Source organism: Barbus barbus (assembly GCF_936440315.1).
Source record: "Barbus barbus genome assembly, chromosome: 26".
Classification (NCBI taxonomy): Eukaryota; Metazoa; Chordata; class Actinopteri; order Cypriniformes; family Cyprinidae; genus Barbus; species Barbus barbus.
In genome coordinates, this window is record NC_136754.1 from 15,267,582 (window position 1) to 15,287,838 (window position 20,257).

A 20,257-nucleotide genomic window follows, 5' to 3' on the forward strand; every position below is an offset into this window, starting at 1 on the left:
TTGGTGTTCCCCTAAGAACCTATCAGTAAACAGTTCTTAAAAAGGATAGTTCATGAGAATAATTTGTGTACAAAAATAACTTTATTCAACAATTTCTTCTCTTACGTGTCAGACTTTTGACACGTTCACGACAGTACCACCACGTACGCGCATCCAGGCCTCTGCTTGCAAACAAGGTGTAGTCTGACACGGAAGAGAAGTAATTGTTGAAGTCATTATTTTTGTTTTCTTCATGCTCAAAGAGTATTCTCGTAGTTTCATAAAATTAAGGTTAAAGCACTGATGTTACATAGATTATTTTAAGGATGTCCTTACTCCTTCAACGTGCTGGTTCTGTTGCTGTCTATGGAGGGTCAGAAAGCTCTCAGATTTCATCAAAAATATCTTAATTTGTGTTCCGAAGATGGATGAAGGTTTTACGGGTTTGGAATGACATGAGGGTGAGTAATTAATGACAGAATTTTCATTTTTGGGTGACCTATCCCTTTTTGAACTATTTGTTTTTATGAGTGTATTTTAATAATCTGAAGAACCTTTTCCAACATAAAGAGCCTTTTGTGCAATGGAAATGTTTGATGGATGTTAAAGGTTCTTTATGCAACCATAGATGCCAATAAAGAAACCTCTGTTTTTAGGAGTGTATGTCACAATATGCTAAATAAAGCTCTTGCTACTTTCGTTTCATTTCATCTTATTGTATCTGTAACTATGTTGAATTAGCCAATGAAGCAACTTCAGGATTTCAGAATCTATGGCTTTACTGTAATTAATTGATATGTATGGAGCCAAACGTTTGCAAAAACAATCCCATAAGCAGCTAGTTCTCCGAGTAACCCATAAATTCATGTGTGATTATCTGTCATACTCACTAAGCCAAAAGCATCTTATACAATATTTGTTCCTCTTGCTGCCAGGCGTATATTAATCCCCACCCAAACATTCATCCAGCACCTTCCAGCATCCCACTCTGCTCTCATTGTCTCAGGATGTTCTTATTTAATTATAGGGATCCCGGAACCGTAGGTTCATTTTGTGTTAAATAGGTGTGCCTGGGGCTGGATTTAGCAGAAGAGAAAAGGCTCCTGTCCCCACTCTATGAACTCTGCCTTGCACATGGGCCTGGCTGCATGGGGAATGCAAGGCATGAGAGGGGAACAAAGCCCTCCATTGTCTCCCATAGAGAGGTGGGGCACGGCAGGCCCACAAAATGGCCCCTCTCCTCCACAAAATCCTGAATATTAGCTGTCCTGTGATGGGAGGCCATTACATATGCTGTTTGAGTACCACATGTATGCACAGACTGCTGCACGTCAAAGATAGACAACATAGCCCAAGTGCACAACGGCGGAGCAGGAATGAGCAGTATCTGGGTGATCTCGTTCTCTGTGCTTCTGGCCACCATTCCTCCATCATGGTGCCATTCATTTGGCATTCTCCACGTCTACCTTGCACTCGTTCATACTGAGCGTTCCCACTAGCGCACATGCCAGGAATTCTCCTTCGCCTGTACAGAGCAAAGAGAATGCAGGCTTGAATAATATCTTTATTAATCACAAGATTCCAGCGCCTTGCTCTGTTGCATGATTCAAACCTGTTGTTGTGTGATTGAGCGAGGACGTGCTTTATAGAGGAGTCAGCTTGACAGAATCCCTTATGTGGGTTCCAGTGACAGAAGGACCGGACATCCTTCGCAGAGATGGAAATCCCATAATGCACTGCAGCGGGCTCAGTTGTAATCCAGCCTGGGTGGCAGAGAAATGTTGATTATTAATCTACTTTTTAGCAATTTCTAACTTCCAAAATTTGACCCCAAGTTTGTCTATAATCTACATTTATGCTTATCAGGGTTATTATTTGTTACTAAAAACCTAAACCCATTAAAAAAATTACTTGGAAAAAAAAAAAGTTTCCTCGTGCGTTTGCTTGAAAAAAGAAAAAAGGTTTTTGATTTCAGTTCCAATATGTCAACCAATCAATGTTTCCCTTTCAGTATAGATTCAACCTTACAGCTGAAACTAAATAAATTGAATATTAAACTTTAGACAATAGTATTTTCTGTGAAACATCTGAATGTTTTTCTAGACTACCAATAGTAATTTATTAAAACAAAACTGTAATAAACGTGTCTTAACATGTTGTTGAACAGCTAGTCAGTAAATAGACTGTTTTAAGACTTGCAAACAAAGTATAAATCACAGTATCGACAGAACTGTCACTCAGGAACAACTATGATCAACTCACCACTAAATATACAAGCCAGTTTGACTTTTAAATTATTGTTACAGATTATTTTAGTCGCACTAGAGTTTAAAAATATCCGTCACAAAATAACATCACGTTAAGTGATCAGATTGTCTTCCCACTCTGACTGAATATTAAAAAAAGCATATGGGCTGTTTCCCAAAAGCATATTAAGCCTAAGTAGATAGTAGATCCATTGTCACCGAAAATCTATGATGCTTTTGGGAAACGCAGCCCTGGTTATGTAGCGAGACAAAATGTTTTAAAAGTGTGTTTCCAGAAAGACATTTTAATCAATAGAAGCTTTAATTTGAACAGCTTTAAAAGCTGACACTTGACATAACAGCCCTTATCTCTGAACTTGGTCAAATCTAACTCTTTTTTTAATGGAAGAGGAAAACATTTCACAAGCCTTAAGGCTAATTGCCCTCATTCTGACTGAAAGAAAGGCCCCCCGAGAGACTGAGAGTGTCTTTTGTGACAAATAAATGCACACAATGCATACAATTAATGGAGGTTTAACTGTGGGCAAGGACTAATTTTTTCGTCCTTTTCTTCCAATCACATCTCAGAGACAAGAGAACTTTCTAGCAATTACCTCTGCGTTACCATGGTTATTACGAATATTTCCAGGTTATTTATGCTCAGAGTGCCAGTCACACAGAAGACTCACCCATTAATTATCTTAACCAGGTTATTTTCAATGTGATTATAATCACAATTTCAGAGCTTGTAGAATACAAAAATGGCTTTCTCTCAAAGCCTTTGCATCATCAAACAGACAGAACCACAATAGACCTTCCTTTGACAATGTCATCGCCACCTTTATGACACGTGAATGGGGCTATGAAAGAACTGTTTATAATTTCTAACATTCAGCTGCTGTAGAAGAGCCTGATTAAAAGCACAATCTCAGAACGACAGATATCTCTTGGCATTATTTATGAAGTAAACCTGTCAGCTGCATTGCACTTGGTCTGTAACATCTGTTCTCAGAGGAGCCTTTTTTATGAGACAGCTTCGCCTGGCCGTACGACACCACCTTCAAAATTTTGATGCCTGAGCAGACATAATTGTGATTGTTCTGCCAGCAGAGCCCACCCTCCATTTATTCCACAGCAATCTTCAGCTTTGTGGCCGTGAGCCCATTCGTTGTTTTGTTTGCCGTGAAGCATCTTCGAGCAGATTTCCCCAGTGCAGTGGGAGCTGGCAAATTGATTCTTACAATGTTTACCTTTCCCCCATCTTAATAATTAACCCGTAAATTAGCCATTGTCTGGCTTTAAGTCCCTCTGAGGTGTTCCTGAAATGAGCTGGTTAATTACCTTATCATACCTCTGGCTATGAGCCATGAATGAGGAAAGCTGTACATCATTTAAAAGCATCTTAATAGCATCTCCTGCTTTTCATGTTAGCGAACCGAACAGCAGTCCTGTGGATGATGATGATGGCGGGGAATGTTCTTTTAGAGGTGAAGTGTGTCATTTTATGAAAACATCCCAGTTTCATGGGGAGAGACAGCTATATGCAAGTTGTTACGATGTTGCACCACATAAGTGTGAGTAACTGTTTTCATTATGTGATCACTATTGCTTTGTCAGTTATTACTGATTGTTTAATATGTATTGAGTATTTATGCGTTTTTAACCTAAAACACAGCTGCATCCATCTGTGAAGGATGTAGGCGGTCAAACATTCACAACTGTTAGTCAATCATAGCAGTGGGCTATGTTTAACTCTGAGTCTACAATCCGCCATGCCTATATTGCCTTTATTCAAACAGAGCATTCCAATGAGGGGGGTCAAAACAGAACACAAAATAGCCTATTACTTCTAAATTATGATATTTTTTGATGTACAAAATCTTGCTGGATCTCTACAAAATGAGGCTGTTCATGACCCCTTTAAATAATAAACATTAGCTATTTTCTTCAATAATAACAGATCTTTATATTAAATAATAATTTTATTTTATTTCATAAATATAATTATTTATTATATTTATAATGTTATAAGGTGTTGGCCAAGGAGCTGGTTATCAGGAGTTGAGCAACTACTACAAATTGAAATGAAATTTACATTCAAATGATAATGAATTAGCAGTAATTCACGAATGAGCTAACCTGCAGTGTTATTTCAGTATTATTCAAATACAATCGACCGACATGCAAAGCAACCAGTCACAGTTTGGCTGGTTTTAATATTGTGTTTAGATAAAATTGATAACAGATCGGCGTGCATCTAATACATTTTTAATTCAAGAAAAATGTGCAAGTTTACTGCAGCAATAGTGAACAATTTTGAAAACTCAACGTTTAGTTGATCCTGATAATTGCTCATTGTCAAACTTGCAAACATGCCTGCTTACTTCTTCCATGGCGGGGTTTGGGATCAAGACAGCTTTGTTTCCAGTCAGACCGTTAAAAAATGTGACATGTTTTCCGGAAATCCTGTTAAATTCGACTGATTAGATGATGACTTTGAAACTCCCAAAGTGTTTCCCCATTTTGTGTGCATTATGCATCAAATGTTCAGCCAATGGCCCGTGGACTGAGACTACAGCAACACTGGCTCGACCAATGGTGTGAGTTTGGGGGTGGGACTATCTGTTTGCCAATCAATAACAGATGGGGGGGAAAGTTGAAAAAAACCTGTCATTATTTTTGAGGATCTAAAATTACACACTTCATCTTTAAGATGAACACAAACATTCCATTAAATTGGTTTTAGTACTTTGTTTACTGAAGAAATATAGAAACTGTGCTTTGTTGTGAAAGACGGACTGACAGCTGAACATCTTTTCTTTGTTTATGCTTCAGTTTTCAGAAAGAGCTAATGGCTGCTTTTCTCTGATACTTACAATGGATGTGACAATGGGTAAAGTGTTAAGAATCCTTTTGTAACGACACAAACTACATATTTTGTCATGATTGTTCTATAAATGTCTCATCTGGCTATCAAGGGCCCTTTTCCTCAGCAAAGCAGCCAACTGCCTGACCATTACCCGTTCTCTTCACTCTGCCTGAAAACCAAAACAAATCAGAGAGCATTCAGACAGAGGCTCACTTGAAAGATGAACCAGATAGATGAAGAGTAGTTACGTTTCCTGCTAGAGAGGGATAATCACTGTGCGCTAGATGAAGGTACGCAAAACAATAGTTGGTTCTCAGATTGGAGTTCAGCCTCCAGGGGAAGACGACAGGCAGCATCCCTCCCCCACCAGTCTCTCCACATGCTTGGAAGTCTCAGAGCGGTTGAAGAGTTTCTCTCGACCACGTCTGCATTCCTCACAAGCTTCTACTCTCACCCTGCTGCTCCTCAGCCATGCTAACATGCCAACATGCTGCTACGTCTCCCCGCTGTGCAACTGAGATACGACACAAAAAAGGGTACCACTGAGCTACAGCATCACCCAGTTTGAGGGAGGGGTGTTATTATAGGCCCTTCTTGCCTGCGCTCAGCAGAGAGTGGAGGCCTGCAGGTGGGGAATCAGATGTTGAGGAGCCCTAGGCATCTCATACCCTGGATGGCTCCACTGGGCTGGAAAGGTCACGCATGTTTTTTTTTTTTATAATAACAGTATGCTGGACAAATGCCCGCACTATAACTGTTCTGGATCTTTACACTGGCCCTAAAACTCCCTTCCATTGTAATCAACAAAAACCATTTAGCACAAATGTTAAATCTGTTTAAATATGTTCTCAAAAGTCTTGATCCAATTTATCTTCCCTGTCCATCTAAAATAAAATATTATTTACAAATATCATAAATAAAAAGGTGAATTTATGAATTTTATCTAAATAATTTTTGATTGAATTAAAATGTATTTGTTCATATATACTATATAATATAAATACACTACTGTCAAAAGTTTGGGGTCAAATATATATATACATATATATCACAGTAAAAACTTTTACGTTGTTACAAAAAATCTGAAAGTTTGCTGAAAGAAATGTTTCTACCATGAATACTGAAAAAAGTTACAGTTTCCATGAAAATATTGATATTGATAATATCAATATATATAAAAAATGAAGAAGAAGAAGAAATGTACTTGACAAAATCAGTGTAATGATTTCTAAAGGATCATGTGAAATTCATGTGTGAATTGTATTGAATGTACAGTAACTAATAAAGGTTGCATCGAGGGCAGCCTGTGATATCAAGACACTGAATTAAATTACTTTGGATTTTAAAATATGCTTGTAAGACTCATAAATAAGAACTGTAATGTACTTTGTGGGAAGGTTATATCATTCGGCCGGTTCTGAGGTTCTATACAGGAAGAGAAAGTGACTGTGAGAAGTACTGCATGATAACATAAAAGGGAATAATGGAGATGTGCGCAAGGTCTTTGAAAACTGCTGAAGGCCTGTGATGAAATGAAGGCACTCTTGCTTGTGATTTGAAATGTTCAGGAAGCAGAATTGAGGGGTGTTGTCTTCTCTCACATAATGCGCTGAGTGGAATGCGAAACCTGCAGTGATGATCCAGAAGAGATCTGCATCCGCAAAAAGACACCATATCACTCAGAAGTGCTGCCCCCATGTTTATACCCCAGCACTTTCATCTCACTCCATGTGCATCATATCACCGTGAGAAGGAGGAGCGCAGAGACTGGGTGCACTGATATGGGCTCTACCCCCCTCGCAATCTCTCTCCATCTCTTTTGCAAGTGCATCATAAAAATGGGGGTTTTGCAGGAGTAAATTAACAAGAGCCCTTGATATGCAGATCAGCGCCTATTAATCAAAGAAATGAGATTAGGATTTCAAATGGGGATGAAGAAAGCCTCCATTATCTTGCTGGAGTGTCATGTTTAATAACGTGGAACGGCACTGTAATTCACAGGCACGGCAGGCCCAGGAGGAGAGACCAACCCTCGGCAGGCCCCTGCTCTGCGTCAGGTGACCCTGGAAGCTCGCGCTGCGGTGAGGGGAAACACTCGATGTAAAGAGGGAGCGTGGAGGAGAGGGGAAGAGATAGAAGGGAATCAAAAGAGCATGTTCCTATGGGAAAGTGGGGGCCCTGCTCATTTGGCTTTGATGTTAAAGTGTCTTGCCATGCTCGGTGGGGCCGGGTCTACGCAGCACATAAATAATGTTTGGCTAAATGTAGAACCTGCTCACTCATGCAGCTGGAGAACTGACAGAACGGTCGGTGTGTGTGTGCAAGGCATGAGGTGGATGCATAGGTTCATCCGCTCACAAAAGAAACATGCACATATTTGTACGTAAACACATATTTACATTACTGTAAAAAATGTGACAGTAGGAACATTTTTAATGTTACAAAAAGTTCATAATTTAAATAAATGGTGTTCTTTTGAATTTTATATTCATCAAAAAATCCTGGGGATTTTTTGTGGTTTCCACAAAAATATTAAGCAGCACAAAATGGTTTTCAAAATGGTTAATAAGTAATGTTTCTTGAGTACCAAATTAGCATATTAGTATGATTTCTAAAGGATCACTGACGACTGGAGTAATGGTGTTATTTTAAATTTTAATAACATTTCACCATCTTACTGTACATTTGATCAAAAAAAAGTTTGATGAGCATAAAAGACTTCTTTCAGTACATGCACATTTTTGTGCACATCTATAAAAGAGAAATTTAGCTTAAAGAGAAATGAGAGTAAAAAGGCAAAAAGCTTTAATAGTTGGTGTGGAATGTCATATTAATAAGGATACTTTTAAACTCTCACTGAATGTAACATCGATAATAACTCACCGTATCACATACAGTCCTCTTCCTCCAAAAAACAAGACATTTCATTTGTTAGACACAGATCTTTCAAAAAAAAAAAAAAAAAAACCTTGCTCTGACTGAGTTAAGCAATTTTAGGTTTTAGGATCAAGATTTAAATTATTATAGATCAAATCTAATTGAAAAGTTATCTCTCCTTCAGAAGTCACAGGGTAGATTTTAAACTGCTGTTGTATTTCACTGATGTTCTTACACATTTAAATGGTCTTTGGATTTTCAAGTTTAATAAAATATGTAGCATTAAAACGTTTGGAGTCTGTAAGATCTTTCTTTGAAAGAAATACTTGTATTCAGCAAGGATGCATTAAACTGATCAAAAGTGACAGTGAAGACATTTAGAATATTACAAAAGCATTTCATTTTTATTATATTTTTACATTGTTATTTTATTTTACCACACACCTCTGATAGGTGCTATGAATGTGCTTTTATGAATAGTTAGTTAGATTATTTCCAACCTCTTTTTTTAATGACTGCTGTGCTGACAAATGAAAATCTCAAAAAGTTTCAGTTTTCTAAGTAAACCCAAAGAGTGCTACAATTATCCCTGCTCTAGCCTACTGCTAAGCTCTTAAACGCGGCCTTAAACACTGAGTTGTTTCACTGCCCTGCGCACAATTGATTTTGACAATCTTTTCACCATTGGAAAAAACACATAACTCACTGATGACTGTGGGCCTGCACTCCTCAGCTCCTTGGGAACCACAGAAATTATGCTAGCATTAATGTTTAATATTGCCAGGGACTCAAGAGATGCACATGTGTGCAAGGTCCTTTGTCTTTGTGTCAAGCGAAATGTGCTTCTATGCAAGGCAAAAATCATTTCAAATGGAGGACAAGGAGAGAGAGAGAGTGCTTCCCCTTGGTCACCTCATGGTGAATAATGCAGAAAGGGGGGAAAGATGACGACTGGGCTTGCACAAACAGACCAGGCCTCGGTAAGGCCAGGCCCACTGAGAGCTGACCCACACAATTTCCTTACATCTGCTCAGTGTATTGGAAACAACATTGCGCAGTCTTAAAACTGCAGTTATTGGGATGTATGTGTGCTTGTATGTAATCAGATTCAGCGTTTCTGCTTCTAGCAGGTATTAACGGGACAGTCAGGGCGAACTAGGCAGCAGTTTATCTTTTGGGCATTCGTTTGGAATTATTGCACTCATATCAACAAGTAATCACCCCTTTATTATTCTTAATCTAAATTAAATTTGCTTCATACCAAGTCACCTAAACGAGCCTCATCGGTCCTTTTGCGACCATGAAATGTTTTATTTTTAGCTCTAAAATGCTTGTTAAACGAGTTTAAATGTAAGAAATGTTGTATAGCCTACATGTTTAAACGGTAAAATATGTTGTAGAACTGTATTTGACGAAAATAAAGGCATTTAGGCAAGAAAGAAAGAAACATAGAAAAAAATTATCAAAATAAATGAAAAACTAAAACAAAACGAAACCAGCAGCAACTAAATAAAACAATCAAAAATGAATAATCGTTTCCTAATCAATCTCAGCATGCTTTAATATTGTGTCGCTAGTGGTTTTCTTAAATAAACTTAAATTAAAATATCTTTGGTCTGAGCTCTAGAAGTGTTCTGTTAATTCTGCTAAACTTTAATTAACCTACTAAAAGTCAAATTAAAACGGAAACTAAACTGTATAAAAACTATAGGCTAGAAAACTGTTCACAAAATAAAAACTAAACTCAAACTAACCAAAACATAAAAAAATAAAAACGAAACTGAAATTGAAAATTGAAAGCAATACTAAAATAAAAACGAATTTAAAAATGCAAAACTATAATAACCCTGACAGGAACGTCTTTCATTGGATGAAGGGGATCAGCCAAATGAGATGATCCGGATCCGGACCGGGTTTGTTCAGATTAAGCCCTGAGCACTAATAGCTGTGCACACACCTGCTGTTTTGTGCTGCTCACCGGGAATTCTCCCAAATCTTCCCATGGCCACTTCAGGCTTGTACACTTAATTTGCGTTTGCAGCTATACTAGGGGGGTGGGGAATAATAATCCGAAACCATGCCCGTGTCTGCTTTTATTTTAATGCAGGTGTATCAAAAGAAATTCTCCAGTCTTTCACATGCATCTTTTACATCGCATTTAATTATGAGAGTGAAGTTGGGGGCGACACGGCAGGGGTTTGCCTAGTGCACACAATAATAAAGTTACCAATAACAAAGCCATTATCTACACACTTCTGTAGGTCACAAAACAAAAAAGAACTTTGAACAATCATAATTTAGACATTTAACATCCCTGCTAAAAACAAAAAGAGTCATAGCTGGTTGGCTGGTCTCAGTTGGTCTCCCAGCCTGGTTTAGCAAGTTGGTTTTAGAGGGGTTTGGGCCACTTTATTAGTGGAGACAATGGCAATTCGGTGGCCATGGGTTTCAAGCTCCAAAATTGACAAAAGCACCATAAAAGTATCATAAACCTATTTCATAAATCTCATGCAGTTTTCCAAGTCTTCTTGGGCCATACTACAGAGTTGTGTAAGGGAAAGTCCAACATTTTAATCACATCTTAGCCTTCTATATCAAATATTATCTAAACAATGCCATTACTTTTGATAATGGAAACCAATGACTCTTTATGTGTTTGGATTTATGTTATAAACATACAGATTGAGTCGCTGCTATCATAGTAGTAATTCATAACAGTGCTATGAATTGTGAACAGAAATTACCTGAACGTAGCCTACGTAGTTTGCAGCCTGAATTTCATTCGATGAGCTGAAATGCGAGAAAAAAACGGCAAGAAACTATCTCTTTCCACTCCTCGCGAGCTACACGCAAAAAAGCTACAAGGCCACCCGTTGTCCGATTCACAAGTAAATGACTCTTAAGAGTCGGTTCTTTTAACGAATCGTTCAAAACAGCAGCCAATATTCGTAAAACGTATCAGTATTATTATATTTCAAATGGCAACATGTATTTAAAGATTTTGTAACAAACAGTGTTTAATAAAACACACACCCATATTTGTATAAAAATGTGGGTTAGTAATATATTTTTAAGAAACCTACTTTTATTCAGCATGCCACAGAAACAAAAAAAATATTTCTGTTTCTAAAACATTCTGTTCTTATAAACTTTCCATTCATCAAAGAACCCCGAAAGAAAATGTTTATACAAAAATATTCAGCATGCAGCATTTATTCAAATTCAAATTCAAATTCAAATTTTATTTGTCACATACATATACATACATAGTACGACATGTAGTGAAATGTATTGTACGACTGTCCAACAAATTGTCCAACAAAATTAAGAAAAACCTCAAGTTTACAAAAATACAAATAGAAAAAGTACAGTAAACATATATACAGAAATAAACTAGCAATAAAATAAAATAACAAATAGATATGAGAATAAAAATAGATATGAAGAATAAAAATAGAATATGATTCTATATAGATTCTATAAAAAGTAAAGTGTATGTCAGTGATAAAGTGTCCGTGTGCTGTGCAGTGCAGTAAAGTGTATAAGTGAGTAAAAGGAATACTAAAGACAAAGACAAATGGTATGTAAGTCCCACTCATTTATCCTTACGTAACCTTCTACAAATTAGTGCAGATTGTATTTGAAAATGTGCAAAGTGGAAGTGTGGGGTGATGTGATTAGAGTGGAGAGTGGTTAAGACTCCGAATGGCCTGCGGGAAGAAGCTCCTCCTCATTCTCTCTGTGTTCGCCTTCATGGAGCGGAAGCGCCTCCCTGAACGCAGCAGAGAAAAGAGTCCATTGTTGGGATGGCTGAGGTCCTGTAGATCTCCTGCAGGTCCGGGAGCTCGGTGTGAATGGTACGTTCCGCTGAACGCACCACCCTCTGGAGGGCTCGTCTGTCCTGCATAGTGCAGTTCCCGAACCAGGAAGTGATCCTGCCCGTCAGGACGCTCTCGATGGTGCAGGTGTAAAAAGCGTCCATTTACAGCATGTTGTAATGGCTGTTGAAAATTCAGCTTTGCCATCACGGGAATATAAATTATTTTAACATATATTATATACATATCTAATATATGCAGCCTTGGTGAACATAAGAGACTTCTTTTAAAAATATTAAAAAGAAAAAGAAAATAATGGCCCTAAACTTTGTAACGTTGTATATACATTTCTTAAATGTTATTTTGATAGGCACAAACGTTAGGTCATGACATAAATTCATGACCTAACATCGTTATTCCCAGATGATGACAATGTTGTCTTCTACCTTAATAAAACCATAAAATAACCCCCCCCCCCCCCCCCCCCCCCCCCCGTGAGAAGCGTGATCAATGAGCAAATGAAACTGAGCCATGTGTTCTGACAAACTGATCTCTTAATATGGACATCAAGCACATACATAACATATAAGTTCTGCAGTCAAATCTAAATGAACTGCACAAGAAGTCAATTTCAGCATATGCTAAGATTTTAATAAAAGATAAATACACATGAGTATTACCATGTAAATTACATTTGTCTTGAGCAATGAATGAACTCTTTTGTTTGCTGCATTACCATGTACATGTACACCATTTGGGTTTTCCATAATCATGATTTTTGTCAAGTGGTTCATAATTTTATCTAGTCCTTGTTTAAGTGTTGTACATTCTTTTATTTTTATTATATTACTATATGAATGGTGATTACTTTCTACTATATTTTATACCAGACAGCAATACTTTTTTGTAAGGATCATCTGTAATTTTAATGAAAGTATGTGACAAGTAAGACTATTTATGTCCCTGTCATGTTTTATTCTTCCTATAGCCTACATCATTTAACAAAAACTAAATAATTACTAAAATGCTAATGTGGTCTAAGGTCTGCTTTCTTAAGATAAGGAGCGCAATTAATCAACAGCGCTTCATCACAACATCCTTTATGTGTGTTTGTGTTTGTATACAGGTCAGGTCAGATCAGGTTGTCTCCTCAGCACTCTTTCCATAAAACCCTCACTACTATCCTGAGCAGACCTTCCTGCAGTCCGAACTGAACACAATAACACCAGCGTGATGACCTCACATTAGCCCTCCACCTCGCTGACACCACATCCGCCAGACCACTCTGATCATGTAGTGGCTGCGACCGCTGCTGGAGATTCTCAGGGAAGCTGAGTGTGGCAGTGACTGAGCTTTGCTAACCTTCTTGTTAACCCTCTTTGTGTGAGAAAACCGTACCGTACCTAAGCATCATCATCGGCAGTTCATTTGCTGGTACTCAGGGCAAGTGTGATTACCGACAGGCAGCGGTGAGGAGGTCTCAGCCCCTCTCTGAGTGATTACTAATTACAGTTCAGACTGAGAGGGCAACTTCTGGTGGAGGAAACCGACCCCAGCTAGAACACAACACCACACTAAAGTTCACAGCAGAAGAAACACTGGTTTTTATTTCCAATGGAAATAAAATTGAGTTTTTATTTCCAAAACTACAATGGAATCAATCAATCAATCAATCAATCCATCCATCCATCCATCCATCCATCCATCCATCTTTCTATCGATCTATCTATCTATCTAGAGAAAGATGTGGATTATAATATGTCTACTTAAAATTTTGTTTGAGAGAGGTATTATTTTTCTTATTTTCAACCCAAATAAGATGGATTGGCCATTATTTAGCGCTATAAACACATGTAATGTGTGTTTCATTCATACTGGTAGACATAGGGCACATATGCAAATCCACATATGCATCTCAGAAGAAATAGAACTGATGACATTCCAGGAAATCACTAACATGGACAAAGGCATCACTATCACTGAATAAAAAGTAGATCGAAACGTTTTGAATGATGAAACATAAGGACAATAAGCAGTCATCTGTGACTATTTATGGTATATTTGTGTTCTTCAGGCCATTTTGGGTATTTTCATAATGATTAAGTATATTTGTAAACCATCGCTAATCTAAACAGCCTTTATTACATCTCAGCGCACAGACTTCTATCTATCTATCTATCTATCTATCTATCTATCTATCTATCTATCTATCTATCTATCTATCTATCTATCTATCTATCTATCTATCTATCTATCTATCTATCTATCTATCTATCTATCTATCTGTTACTACATAAAGACTACAACTACCATCTTCTTTTGGCATCCTTTGCTGATCTTTAAAAAAGTATGACCATCAAATTCTAAACAAATGAAAGTTGAGGGAGGGAGGTGAATAGATTCCTCATCTTCTTTTCATCTTTACAAGCACTCCCATCTCTGTCAGCCTGCATCAGAGACATTCATTGCTTGCTCTTTATATGCCTTAACAAATAGAGGCAGAGGAAAGAATGGTTGTGACTTAAAGTGACAGCAACATTAAAGGATGGCCTTCATCTGGCATCTTGCAGGGAAAGTGACATTTAGAGGAGCACCTTGAGAACTGTCCGTTTACCACACTGGACTGTGGGATGCATGAAGAGTCGCCACGTTGATGGCACTGTGGGGAATGTAAACTTCAACAGGTGAAATGCAACCTGGGCACATTTTGTCAGATGCCTGACATGTTGGAGAGGAGCTTGTGCTGCTTTTATTTGAATGAGAGACAGGTGAGAGCTTTCACATATTCATATGGATGCAATGAATTCTTCAAAGTGCATTAAAGCTGAGGCACAAACTTATGCCTGTTCTGTGGAGATATATTGCTCGCAAACAAAATGCTATTTTTGAGAAGCTATCAATGGAGCAAATAATGAAACTGCATTACAGTTAAGAGGTAATTTAGAAGAGCACTGCAATTGTCTATAATTTTATGCAGGAGTCTAGAATGTTCCAGTGCAAAATAGTCCGCAATTCCATGCCATTACCGTCCCCTGCAATGAAAGGACATTTCCACTGTTTTGACACATGTCACTCAGGTAACAGGGTGCTTGCCCAGTATTTCTGGAGTAGACCTACACTTGCTTTTCAGAGCTGGCTGGAACAATTTTTCAGGATAAATCTTCTCTCTACACCATTGATTTTCCAGCGTGACAGGTGTTCACTTTTGTGTGTCATTCAGAATTGATTCGAGAATGCCTTTTAAATTCCAATTTAATTACTAACTTTGAACTGAGGTAGCAAATACAATGCAGAATTTCAATTTAATTTAAATCTAAGGAAGTAGAATTAATATGAATTGAAATTCAAAGAAAAACACACACGCGCGCACGCGCGTTTGTTTTTGTGAAAAGTGGGGACATCCCATAGTCGTAATTGTTTTTATACTGTACAAACTGTATGTGCTATTGCCCTACACCTAAACTTAGCCCTCACAGGAGACTGTGCATTTCTACTTTCCCCCCAAAAAACTCACTCTGTATGATTTATAAGCATTTTGAAAAGTGGGGACATGGGGCAATGTCCTGAAAAGTCACCTTCACCTTGTAATACCTATGTCATACCTGTGTCATTATACAAATTTATGTCCTCGTCACCAAACACATTGACTTGTACATATGGGTACAGTCATTTTAGACACTTTCAAAACTGTTTCAACAGAGATTGAAATATAATTTTTCAAATACATGAACTATGTTTTCATCTTTGTTGCCACACTTTTGTTAGTGCCTTTTTCTGTTCTAAAGAAGGGGGTGTCACCATACTTTTGCCCATATAGTGTCTATACAAGTCATTGGTGTTTGGTGATGAGTTTTTGGCTCAAGTTCTGCTTATAAAGTCACACCAGAGGTGTTCAGCTGGGATCAGGACTCGGCTTTCTGCAGACCAGTCATCTGCAGACTCAATCAATAATTTCTTTTTGAACCGTGCCTTATACACAGAGGCATTGTCAGGTTATAATAGAAAATGGTTCTGTCCAAACTGTTGCTATAAAATTAGAAGCACGCAATTCCCTAGAATATCATTATATGCTAAAACATTAAACATTATACTCATGGAAATTACTAAAGTAGTCAAACCTGTTCATTAGAAGGGAATGTCCCAATACTTTTGGCAATATAGTGTATATATACCTTTTACAGGTAACATGCAGTATTTTAAAAAGACATAGGTTTAAGATTTGGCAGAAGAGGGCAGCTGTAAAGAAGGCAGAGCCCCAAATAAGCCACTCCCCCCAGCTACACTGTGATTGGTTGATTTGATCCAATGAGTGGTAAAACAAATGAAGTGTCACAGTGGGAGATTAGATAAATAAGTGAGTGAGGAGCAGAAGGTGGACTCGGGTTTATTTCAATTTGGCCAGATCACTAGAGCGTTGCAGGGTCTCAATCCCTAATGACCAGAGGGGGATGGGAGTGTAGAGATTGTATGAACTCTGTTTGGAGGAGGGGAGTATACACAGACAAATGGATCTGAGATAAAGGATTAAACAGAGTCCTTAAAACAGTCTCAGTCGCCATATTGGGGATCAATGGATGACACATTTTTATTCAAACACTCATAGTATATATATATATATATATATATATATATATATATATATATATATATATATATATATATATATATATTAATCTCCATGTTATCATGCCATCTTGGTCTTCTTGGAAATGTAGTTCTGATAATAAAAGTTACTAAACAAAGCGATCAGACTTAAGGCATAGCCGAGCACTATAATATTCATGGAGTCAGGATAGTCACAGTCAGCATAGAGGTTGACTGCAGTGTGAACGGTCACAATGAAGAACTGGAGCTGAGGGGCAGAAAGAAAGACAGTGATACAAAAGTGACTGAGCTTTTATGTTAAATTATTATTCCCTTAAAAAAATGTTATTTAAAGTCTCACCAGCTGAAGCGAAGTGAGATAGTGTTTCCACCACAAGTACTTGTGCATTTGTGGGCCCAATGCTGCCAGGCCATAGTACATATACATCACCACATGAACAAAAGAGTTTATGAGGCCAATAAGGAACGCTGAGGGAGAAAGAATATCTTTAGTAAATCATTCTCTGCCTTGACACTTCAGAACATACACTCTTAAAAATAAAGGTACTTCAAAAGGTTCTTCACAGCGATGCCATAGAAGAACCATTTTTGGTTGCACAAAGAACTATTCAGTCAAAGGTTCTTTAAAGAACCATCTTTTTCTTACCTTTTTATAATCTGAAGAACCTTCTTTCGTCACAAAGGACCTTTTGTGAAACAGAAAGGCTCTTCAGATGTTAAAGGTTCTTTATGGAATCATTTAGACAAAAGTTCTTCTATGGCACCGTTGAAGCACCTTTATTTTTAAGAGTGCATGGCGCTCTGAATAAAATAGCAAACATCCATGAGATATTTTATCAGTTGCCTAACATAAAGACAATACCACATGCATTTCACAATACTTTTATCGTCTATTTCTGAAGCAATACATCATCTAGTGGTGTCAGAGTGCTACTGCATCTAAATCAACCCCCAATGTGGAGAATCACATTTCAACCTAATAGTTCGTTACAAAAATGATTAGGAATAGTTAATCCACAAATCCAAGATGTAGATCAGTTAAACAGTTTTGAAGAAAGTTAACATTACATCTCTTGCTCACCAACGGATCCAGGTGGATGCTGAACTGGTGGTGGTTGAGGAGAGACCCCCCCACATGATTGTAAAGTGCTTTGGGTGTACGGCAATACACAATATTCATTCATTCATTCATCCTCTGCAGTGAATGGGTGCCATCAGATTGAAAGTCCAAACAGCTGATGAAAACATCACAAGTAATCCACACGACTCCAGTCCATCCATTTACATCTTGTGAAGTAAAAAACTGTGTTGGTAATAAATTCATTATTAAGATGTTTTTAACTTCAAATCATTGCTTCTGGCTAAAATAGGAGTACTCTATCCAAAATACTGCTTTTTCCAGTGAAAGTCATTTTGTCTGAATCAGGAGAGAAATATGCACAAGCAGTGTTTACAAGGGAAAACAGTCCAAAACAGTTCTAAATAAAAATGTCAGTGAATTTTGGTGTGATAGGACAACAACGATGATGGATTAATAAAGAATTGGTCAATTACAAGCATTTAACTTTTCACTTTAGGTGAGGTTTGGACTCTTATTCTGATGGCACCCATTCACTGCAGAGGATTCATTGATGAGCAAATGATGTAATGCTACATTTCTTAAAATCTATTCCGATTAAGGAACAAACTCAGTTATATGTTGAATGCCCTGAGTAAATATTTAGTAAATTATATTTTTTTGTGCATGTGAACTTTTTCTTTAAACTTCACCTCTCCTCAAAAACTTGACACAACCTTTCTGATAAATATGTCTCTTGATTTAAAGTATAACATTGTAACAACAAGTTGACTGTTGCATGTAATTTAAATAATCTGTCTTACTCCAAGGTAAGAACACTTACACTGCCCTCCCGCAACATACTTGACCCCTGCCCACCAGTTGAAAATCATGGTGCCGTGATGATACACATGCAAAAAGGTCAGTTGATTGTTCTTCTTCCTCAGAATGAAGAACACCTGATGATAATGACATTTACTTATTTATGTAATAAAACATCATAAGACATTCATAAACAATCTGAGATATGAAAGGACTAGATTCGCTTACTGTATCAGTTAGTTCAATGACTTTGGAGAAGTAAAACCACCAGCATACTCTGGCCATCTGCATGGCATTAAAATTGCACAAAATGAATAAAAGCAATAATTATAATAATTATAATTCTTCATCTTGGAGAAATATGAATTTATTGGGGGAAAAATACAAATAATTTATATAAAAATAATGCACTCACCCTCATTGCCAATGGCGTTTCAGAGTAATCAACAGGCTGACACACCAAACTATAATTTGCCAACCAAGAGGATGCTGTGAACTAAAAGCAAAACAGAATGAATGAATGAATGAATGAATGAATGAATGGGAATTAAGTATTTCATATGTTTGTTCTCATACCTCATAAAACATAAAAGCAGAAAGACACACCATGGAAAAATTGTAAATAATAAGTAGAGCTTTGATGTTGACTGGTTCTCTGTGAGACATCAGTTTGGGTCCAAACCAGACGACGACAAGGTAAAACAGGAAGATCCCACCGACAGGCAGCGGAGAATAAACCAAAAGCCATCCGTCTGTCCTCTTGTCTGTGGGAATGAACGAATTGCTTCATTAGCTCGTTAAATCGCCTGAAATAGTGGTTAAAGTAGTTTAGAGAAGTATTTTCATACTGCTTTCGTCAGGACCAATTAGTCAAATGCAGCCTATATTTGTATCGGTGAATATTAAGTAAAACAGAACAACTGTTGTAGTTTATTATGCCGGATAAAAACTATAAAGAGCATATTTAAAGTAGAACATCAGGCATGTATTTGCTGGAAAAATACCTCCGTTTTCTAGGACCCATTGGTGAAATATCTGGAGCCTTTGCCATGTCGACGGGGATACAGACACCTGAGCAATTAATAATGAAAGAGAACGGTGTTTAGGCTAATGTACGGACATATTGTAAAAAGAAAATAAGAAACAAGCAAACAAACAAACTAAACCAAGCCCTAAAGTAGCCTATATTAATCAGTCTATCGATATTTGAGAAACTGTTGGTTTAAATAAGCGTAAATGCAAATGCCTTACCATTGCGCTTTATGTTCATTCAGTAGCTAATGCTCAAACAGCGCCACCCATCGGTTGCATTTGGAAACAGCGCGAGAGTTCGGGTGTGGAGTCACTCGGTGAAAATGTCAATTATAATCGCTATTTTAGTTCCACGAGAGAGAAAACATGATGTTATCAACGGAATTACGACACAGAGCTCTCGTTCAGCATAACTCAGTGGCTCAATGAGGAGTTAAGGAGTTTACACATGGCATCCTCCCCAAGACGGATTGCAAAATCCCCTGGATAACTTCTTTACCATCTGCTATTTTGAGCGTCGCACCGTATTAGCTATTTAACAGTTGCTTTTTAAGGACACTATCAATTAAGCCTAATTAATAGGCTACTGTTTTATAAACTAACCTGCAAATGACTTCGAAAACTTAGAAATAATTTTACTAATAGGCAGATTTTTTTTTAAAGGTTTACTCTCAATTTAATGCACTTATTACTGGCTGTAGTGTCTTCTCTGAAAAGTGATGCTCTGTTAAATTGTCTAAATACATGAAATGGGTTGACATTGGGTTTTGTGGAACATGTATCTGGTTTGTTACTGGTCCACCAGCCCTATCCAGCATGATCAAGGTCTACCAGGTCAGCCCCAGTCCCAGCTCCATCTTCTAGAATAGATCATCTTGGACCAACCTGAATGACCATAAATGCAACCATAAATCCAATAGCTACTAATTTACCAAACAAATCATTTCTAGCA

General features: G+C 37.5%; 1 protein-coding gene across 1 annotated transcript; it reads right to left on the minus strand.

Moving 5' to 3' along the window:
* Nucleotides 1-16,473: 16,473 nt before the first annotated feature.
* On the minus strand, nucleotides 16,474-20,123 carry LOC306845819 (very long chain fatty acid elongase 4-like; the record flags this gene model as incomplete). The annotated part of the gene is made up of 8 exons (XM_079378797.1): nucleotides 16,474-16,641; nucleotides 16,735-16,862; nucleotides 18,296-18,410; nucleotides 18,502-18,558; nucleotides 18,689-18,769; nucleotides 18,850-19,037; nucleotides 19,278-19,344; nucleotides 20,100-20,123. The coding sequence occupies 8 exons, from the start codon at nucleotides 20,121-20,123 to the stop codon at nucleotides 16,474-16,476; spliced, it is 828 nt and encodes a 275-aa protein (XP_079234923.1).
* Nucleotides 20,124-20,257: the final 134 nt, after the last annotated feature.